This window comes from Tripterygium wilfordii, chromosome 21, assembly GCF_013401445.1.
Source record: "Tripterygium wilfordii isolate XIE 37 chromosome 21, ASM1340144v1, whole genome shotgun sequence".
NCBI lineage: Eukaryota > Viridiplantae > Streptophyta > Magnoliopsida > Celastrales > Celastraceae > Tripterygium > Tripterygium wilfordii.
The window spans coordinates 1,905,253-1,913,036 of NC_052252.1; the positions used below are offsets into that span (position 1 = coordinate 1,905,253).

Genomic DNA, 7,784 nt, shown 5'->3' on the forward strand with positions numbered 1-7,784 from the left:
TCACCTCAACGAGAACAGAAATAAAATTTCTTTTTGATGACTACATTGTAATACTTCCTATTATTTTTTGATATTGAAAAGTTTAATTAACCCTATCTTGTTTTTAAAAATATATACAGAATATAACATATCAAAATCCCAATTATCACTATGTTTGAATCAAAAGTTAATAATTTTTTAAAAAATATACAGAATATAACACATCAAAATCCAAATTATCACTATGTTTTAATCAAAAGTTAATAATTGTCTATGTACAAATGTACACGACTTTGAACGTCAACGCTTGGTGGAAAAATATACTAACGAGAGTTGACTTGGTTGACAATCGATTGGATTAGGTATATGTGTGCTGTTCGATTACAATCACAAACATAATTATCGATGGTATTTCAAAAAAAAAACACTTGGTGGGAAAATGCAAAAAAAATAATTGCTAATAAAATTGTTTCTTATTTTACGGACAACGACCAACAACCACTAAAAAAAGTTTTTTTGTTTTATATCCTTACCCTCAAACGTGATCTCAGATTCCTCGAACGATATAGACCCGGTTTGGCAGTGCAGTTTTACACTGCGTTTGTGTCACGGCTACACGCATTGGGCTTCATAAGTGTTTGGTTGTGCAGCCCATTGTGTTTCAGCCAACACACAGCATAACCACGTTCCAGCCCACGTTCTAACCCACAACGCAGATCTAAGACACTCTGAATCTCCATTCTCGTGACTCGACGAAGACGATCTCCCCTCGCAACCTCCACGGCATCCGCTGCTACGACTGAGCATCACTACGGGATTCGCGAATCAGGTATGGCTTACTCTTCGTCACCCTCTGTTCCTCACTCTCGTCAAATATCTGCGTGTTGCATTCAATTTTACTCCCTTTTCTCTCCTACGTGACGGAGATCCACTGCTCTCCACATCCCTCTGATAATTGCAACTTCCCTTTCTTTATGAATTTATTTACACTTTATTGTGCTTTAAAGACATCCATCTCACCAACCCAGGTAATGTAGATGGCTTTTTTCAATTTGTTTACGACACAATTATGTTTGTCTTCTTTTATGATAATGAAAGTCCTTCCAACTTTACAGTTGTAGGAGTGACTGGGTGATTGAAAATTATTTAATTGGAAGGAATTTTGTAGTTGGTTGTGGGACTGGAATGATAGAGAGCATATTTGAGTAGGGCCTAAAATAAAATTTTGGTAATGTAGACGGCTTTTTTCAATTTGTTTACGACACAATTCTGTTTGTCTTCTTTTATGATACTGAAAGTCCTTCCAACTTTACAGTTGTAGGAGTGACTGGGTGATTGAAAATTATTTAATTGGAAGGAATTTTGTAGTTGGTTGTGGGACTGGAATGATAGAGAGCATACTTGAGTAGGGCCTAAAATAAAAATTTTGTTGAGGTCTAGTGAAATCTGGCAGAATCTCTGTGTTTCAGTCTCTTAGATTGTGCTCCGCCATTAGGCTGGAACAGGAGAAGTAACTTCTCTTTCCCTTTGTGCTCTTATAGTTATACTCATTTATTGTAACTGATAGGAGATCTATTCACTCTTAGGTTTTACTTCAATCTATGCCTTTTTTATGCAAGTGTGTCAGTTATGATTTCCTTGGCATGTTCTTGTTTAATCTGTGATGCTTGATTCGTGGATGGATATTTGAATTTAGTATCCTTTTACCTTTGAAGTTATTGTTCAGTGGTGGATATTTGAATTCATTATACAAGTGTTTGATTAGCTTGATTATTGCGAGTAGCCACTTTCTGTGAACTATCCTTTATATGGATTCCCACTAATTTTCCAATGGTGATATTTATCTGCCAAATATCTTCCAATGGGTATTTATACTTCATTGTGCCTAGATTTTCCTAACCTGCATGTTGTGAGTGGATTGAAACCTCCAGATGGGCTATTTGCCACTTTGAACAAGGGTCACCTCCTCTCCTTCCTTCACCATCCCCTGTTTCTATACATGAAAACAAAGAATATATATCATGTATTCTAAAAGCTACAAGACTTTGATGACTTCATTAAGGCATTTATTTTGCTGCTTTAACATTCAGAAACAAATGTGTGAATAACTTTATGATTTTTTTAATGCATATTGGTGCTAATATTATTCTGTATCCGAGTGAAATTCAGACTCTATCTAGCATCACTTGTTGTTCCGTGTGAAATTCAGACTCTATCTAGCTTGAGTGTATGGCTTGTGTTAGCTTGATATGTATCTCTTTTAATTGTTCTGTTATGTTCTTAAAGATTATATTTAGGAACCTTTGTGTGTCAATATAATTAGTGTTTTTATAGTTCGATTATTATACATTTGTGTGCCTTAGCTTATAAATTTCTATCTAAGTTTAAAAAATGGGTCTTGTCACATAGTATGAGTCATACCACACCTCCTGCACCATCAACCCCTGTACCAGACAAGGCCAATTGGGACTCTGCCCAAACCAAAGTGTTTGTTGATCTTTGTGTCGAACAAGTAAATGAAGGACGTAGACCTGGTTCACACTTCACCAAAGAAGGTTGGCAGAAGATAGCTGCTGGATTTTTTGAGAAAACAGGGAAGCGATATGATCAGCCACAATTCAAGAACAAATGGGACAATCTGAAGAAGGATTACAAATTGTGGAAGAAATTGCGCCTTCATGACACTGGGACTGGATGGGACAATGTCCGTAACACCATTCTTGCTGACAATGACTGGTGGGAGAGAAGAATTAAGGTAAATCTATCAATTTTGTCAATTTCTTGCTATATGTTAATTTTATTGCCACTATCCCAAAAATAGGTCAATTATCTCAAAGTTTTATCATTGTTTAGGACGCTTTGAATGTATATAGGTTGCTATGTGAAGTTGTAGTCAATTTATACAATCTGTTAAGCATGTGAAAGGTACACTGTTTGATGTTTATGTATCCAGACTATACCTTATGTTCTTATAATCAAACTGATATGCATTAACTGGACCTTTTAGTAGGACACTTTATGACTTTTATTTCAATGTTTCTGCCTATGCATACACATATGTATATCAATACTTGATTCAACACCTGCACTTTAATAAGCATTATAATAAATAATATCATTCTAATACATTTCAGGAAGACAAGAAGGTTGCAAAGTTTCGAATCCAGGGACCAGAAAACCTTGAGCAATTGGAGGCACTATTTGACGGTCAATTTGCCACTGGTGAATTTGCAATGTTTGCAGGTGCATCAAACCAAAATCCAGTCCAAACTAATGAAGAATTGCTAAGGACCAGCACTGGTGACAATGTGCATTCTATCCATCTCGGCTCTGATTCTTCCAGTGATCAAGAGTTTGACGTAAACATTGAGCAGAGTAATGAAGTGACTAGCTCCCCCACACTGACACCTCGTCAAGTTAAGAGGAGGTCAAGCAAATCAGGGACACGTGGGAAGAAGAAGCGTAGGGCATCCGCGTCTGATTATCGCGAAGACATTAGCAAGTCCTTAGGCAATCTTGTGTCAGCAGTGAGCAGTCGGACAAATGCAATTGCCAGTCCCCCTATTTCATCTACAAAAGCTGAAATAGCTGAGTGTATGAGAATTTTGGAGGAAATTCCAGAGACTGCCGAGATGGGAGATTTGCTATTGTTTGCTCTCAAGTTGTTTCAGAACAAAGATCATCGTGAGTACTTCACTGCAATGTTACGCAGGGACTGGCAGCTTGCGTGGTTAAAGATGATGTACGCGGACGTAACGGGGGGTGGGGCAGGAGGCAGCACCTGAAGAATTTTAAATTTTTTTTTATCATTTTCACTTAGTATATGTTTAGACTGTTATATGATTTAAATTCGGGACATTATTGATAACATGGATGATTTTAATTGTAGTTGTTATGTTTATTTGTGATTGTACTTAAGTTTTTAAAGGTTTGGCCTTACCTATAATGGTTTGGGCAAGCTTCTGCTATAATATCTATATTGTCAATATATTATGAGTAGTTTTTAACAACAGTTTAATTTAATTTGTTTTAACAGGATATGGATATCTATGTCGATGAAAATGATGAGTTTATTATGGAAGAACTAGCGGCTATTACGGGGGTGGCAATTGTTGCGGCTGGTGAGGCAATGTTGCATATTTCACGTACACCTTGTTGGACATCATGTTACACAGGCCATATGTACATGACGGACTTGTTACGTGGTAATAGAAAAAAATGTTTGTCTGTTTTGAGGATGGATAGAAGGGTGTTCAGGGAATTGTGCAGTGAATTGAGCACGATGTATGGCCTCGAACCATCTCGTCAACTAAGTGTAAAAGAGATAGTCGAGATGTTTGTTTACACTGTAGGAAATGGTGTCGGCAATCGGAATGTGCAGGATAGATTCCAACATTCTGGGGAAACAGTTCATCGCCAGTTTCATAATGTATTAAGCAGTTTGATTCGGATGTCAGACGATATTATTAGACCAAGGGATCCAACATATTCGACAGTCCCGAAGTACATAGAAGAAAACGACAGATATTTTCCCTACTTTAGGGATTGCATCGGGGCAATTGATGGTACGCATATTCATGCCTCAGTCCCGAATGATGATCGAACAAGATTCATTGGGCGAAAAGGTGTGACCACGCAGAATGTGATGGCGGCATGTGACTTCGATATGATATTCACATATGTGTGTGCGGGTTGGGAGGGATCGGCGCATGATTCGAGAATTTTTAATACGGTTCTCTCTAATGGAAACTCAAAGTTTCCCCACCCTCCACTAGGTAACACATATGAAAATATTTATCATAAACTACTTTGTTAATTCAAATTTCGTTAGTAAGTAACATTAATTGTCTCAATATTTTATAGGAAAATATTACTTGGTTGATTCAGGATATCCGAATCAAAGTGGATATCTAGCACCGTATAGGGGACAGAGATATCATCTAGAGGTATTCCGAAATGGTCCAGATGTATCGACGCCACGGGAAGCCTTCAATCATGCTCACTCATCTCTCCGCTCGGTTATTGAGCGCACATTTGGTGTGCTAAAAAATAAGTGGCACATTCTATCAACAATGCCTCCTTACTCATTTCGCACTCAAGTGAAGATCGTGGTTGCCTGCGCAGTTTTACATAATTTCATACGATTGCGGGTATTGGATGACCCGGACTTCAATGCATATAGTGAGGATGACGACCTTGTTCATGTCTCAGGCATGGAAGCCAGTACCAGCGGAGTTGGAGCGAGTACTTCGGAGTACCAACCATTTATCAGTGAGGACATACAGATGTCAGCTATCCGCGATATGATTGCGGCTGAAGTTTTTACATCGTATTAGATTACATTTTTTCCTTAATTGTCCTACGTCATCAAATTATGTAATGTACTTTGTGTTAAACTACTATGCAATGTAAATATTTGTTAATTTATATCAGTATTATTAATTATCTAGTGAAACATTTATATTAATATTATTAATACTATTAATTATCTACTGAAACATTTAAATTAATATTATTAATTTATAATAATATTAATATTATTAATTTATAATAATATTAATATTATTAATTATCTCATATTATTAATTTATATTAATATTATTAATGAATTATGTACACAAAACGCGAAACTGCGGTTGACAACACCTCACCACAGTTTTGAAAGTGTTGCGCCAAACAGCTTTTACGTTTCAACTCACCACACAGCACCACAATTTTATAACTAACAGCACCGCACCGCACCACACACAGCACCTCAGAGTACTCCCAAACAACACCATAGATATAAAGCTGTCGATCCACCACGTCTGCTGTTCATCAGAAGTCAAAAAGTCGACACTTTTGGATCGTCTCAATCGAACCCACATGGCGAAGAAGGCGGTATTGATTGGCATCAACTACCCGGGAACCAAGGCGGAGCTCAAGGGATGCATCAACGACGTCCAGCGGATGTACCGCTGCCTCGTCGACCGGTACGGCTTCAATGAGTCCGATGTAAACGTCCTCATCGACACCGATGATTCCTACACGCAGCCAACGGGGAAGAACATCCGGAAGGCACTGGCTGATCTCTTGCGATCGGCGGAGCCAGGGGACATTCTGTTTGTTCACTACAGTGGACACGGCACTCGACTCCCGGCCGAGACTGGAGACGATGATGATACTGGTTATGATGAGTGTATTGTGCCTTGTGATATGAATCTCATCACTGGTAATTTGTCTGGCTTCTCATTCTCTTTCTTTTTTTTTATTACATCACTGATCTGTTATAATTCTTTTTAGGGGATTGATGATGAGCAATCTTAGATCTTTGTGGTTGATGGTTTATTACTGGTGTTTGTTTTTCTGCATTCTGTTCGGTATTGGGATTCTTGGGTAAAGAAGGCATTTTTGGAATCTGGTTGTTTGGTTTTAGAATACAAATTTATAATATAGCATATTCAAGGGAGTGAATCTGCTGAAGCTTGTCCCATTCTATGTTCCCATCATGTTAATGCCATCAAGTTTGATAATTTCTTTCTTGTTTGAGTAGTTGATCTGTTGTTTGTTTCTTTTACAATGAAATTGAGAAAGGTCATTAGTTTATAAGAGTCATATAGTTGTTTGGAGACCAACAAGGAAAGATAGGGGCATGCTGACTACCAGTTTGTGTTTTATGAACAGATGATGATTTCAGGGAACTTGTGGATCAGATCCCTGAAGGGTGTCAGATGACCATTGTCTCTGATTCATGTCATAGTGGTGGTCTCATTGATGAGGCTAAAGAGCAGATTGGGGAGAGCACAAAGAGTGCTGAGGATGAATCAGATTCTGGTTCTGGATTTGGGTTTAAAACCTTCTTGCGGAGTACTGTGGAAGGTGCATTTGAATCTCGAGGTATTCACATCCCTTCTGGACTTCGCCGTCACCACCGTAGAGATGAGGAAGATGTTGATGACAGGGCTGTAGAAGAAGAATATGGTGAGCGGGGTTATGTGAAAAGTAGATCTCTACCTCTCTCAACTCTCATAGAAATACTCAAGCAGAAAACTGGTAAAGAAGACATTGATGTTGGGAAGCTGAGACCATCCCTTTTCGACATCTTTGGTGACGATTCCAGTCCTAAGGTGAAGAAGTTCATGAAGGTCATTCTGAACAAACTCCAGCATGGCGATGGTGAAAGTGGGGGTGGTGGGCTTTTGGGAATGGTTGGCAGTTTGGCTCAAGAGTTTCTCAAACAGAAGCTGGAGAATGATGACGGGTATGTAAAACCTGCGCTGGAGACAGAAGTTGGTAGCAAGCAAGAAGTTTATGCTGGAGCAGCCAAGCGCTCCCTCCCAGATGGAGGAATTTTGATTAGCGGCTGCCAAACCGATCAAACTTCTGCTGATGCCAGTCCAGGAGGAAATTCCAGTGAAGCTTATGGGGCACTTAGCAATGCCATCCAGACAATACTCGCCGAGGCAGACGGTACAGTTACTAATCAGGAGCTGGTTTTGAAGACTCGGAGGGTGCTCAAAACTCAAGGTTTTTCTCAACGACCTGGCCTCTATTGCAGTGACCATCATGTTGATGCTGGTTTTATTTGCTGATTCCTTTATAGTTTATCAGCAACTATAAGTTATTGGTTGTTCCAAGAGAATGGTGTGATGACTGGAAAGAACTTGCCTTGTAGGCGTTTATTGTCTTGCATGCTTAAATCTGATGCCCCTTTTGTTTGCTTGGTCATATATATTTTATGTTAATGAGTGGAATTTTGTGATTATATAATATTTGGATTTGTATAAATAATCTTTTAACAAAACATAAATTTCTATTGCTAACTG

The 7,784-nt window shown here is 38.5% G+C and overlaps 3 protein-coding genes across 4 annotated transcripts; all 3 read left to right on the forward strand.

Annotated features, from left to right (window-relative positions):
* Positions 1 to 557: 557 nt before the first annotated feature.
* Positions 558 to 3,899, forward strand: LOC119989838 (L10-interacting MYB domain-containing protein-like). Of its 2 annotated transcripts, none has more exons than XM_038835573.1 (3): positions 558 to 1,489; positions 2,389 to 2,734; positions 3,114 to 3,899. In XM_038835573.1, the coding sequence occupies exons 2-3, from the start codon at positions 2,390 to 2,392 to the stop codon at positions 3,762 to 3,764; spliced, it is 996 nt and encodes a 331-aa protein (XP_038691501.1). In that variant the 5' UTR covers positions 558 to 1,489; position 2,389; the 3' UTR covers positions 3,765 to 3,899. The 2 variants fall into 2 exon arrangements, with proteins under 2 accessions (XP_038691501.1, XP_038691500.1); XM_038835572.1 differs by having other exon boundaries at positions 558 to 808.
* Positions 3,900 to 4,018: 119 nt separating this feature from the next.
* Positions 4,019 to 5,315, forward strand: LOC119989810 (protein ALP1-like). Its single transcript, XM_038835515.1, has 2 exons — positions 4,019 to 4,754; positions 4,843 to 5,315. Exons 1-2 carry the CDS (start codon positions 4,019 to 4,021, stop codon positions 5,313 to 5,315), a joined length of 1,209 nt encoding a protein of 402 aa, XP_038691443.1.
* A 448-nt stretch (positions 5,316 to 5,763) lies between these two features.
* LOC119988898 (metacaspase-4-like) lies at positions 5,764 to 7,746 on the forward strand. Its single transcript, XM_038834141.1, has 2 exons — positions 5,764 to 6,190; positions 6,643 to 7,746. Exons 1-2 carry the CDS (start codon positions 5,845 to 5,847, stop codon positions 7,548 to 7,550), a joined length of 1,254 nt encoding a protein of 417 aa, XP_038690069.1. The 5' UTR covers positions 5,764 to 5,844; the 3' UTR covers positions 7,551 to 7,746.
* The last annotated feature ends 38 nt before the right edge of the window (positions 7,747 to 7,784 follow it).

What these genes read in the sequence shown, in the direction of transcription:
- LOC119989810 (XM_038835515.1), top strand. Translation starts at nt 4,019, where the DNA reads ATGGATATCTATGTCGATGAAAATGATGAGTTTATTATGGAAGAACTA. An exon ending in GTTTCCCCACCCTCCACTAG is followed by an intron (nt 4,755 to 4,842) that starts GTAACACATATG and finishes AATATTTTATAG; the next exon opens with GAAAATATTACTTGGTTGAT.
- LOC119989838 (XM_038835573.1), top strand. Translation starts at nt 2,390, where the DNA reads ATGAGTCATACCACACCTCCTGCACCATCAACCCCTGTACCAGACAAG. An exon ending in GGTGGGAGAGAAGAATTAAG is followed by an intron (nt 2,735 to 3,113) that starts GTAAATCTATCA and finishes AATACATTTCAG; the next exon opens with GAAGACAAGAAGGTTGCAAA.
- LOC119988898 (XM_038834141.1), top strand. Translation starts at nt 5,845, where the DNA reads ATGGCGAAGAAGGCGGTATTGATTGGCATCAACTACCCGGGAACCAAG. An exon ending in TGATATGAATCTCATCACTG is followed by an intron (nt 6,191 to 6,642) that starts GTAATTTGTCTG and finishes TTTTATGAACAG; the next exon opens with ATGATGATTTCAGGGAACTT.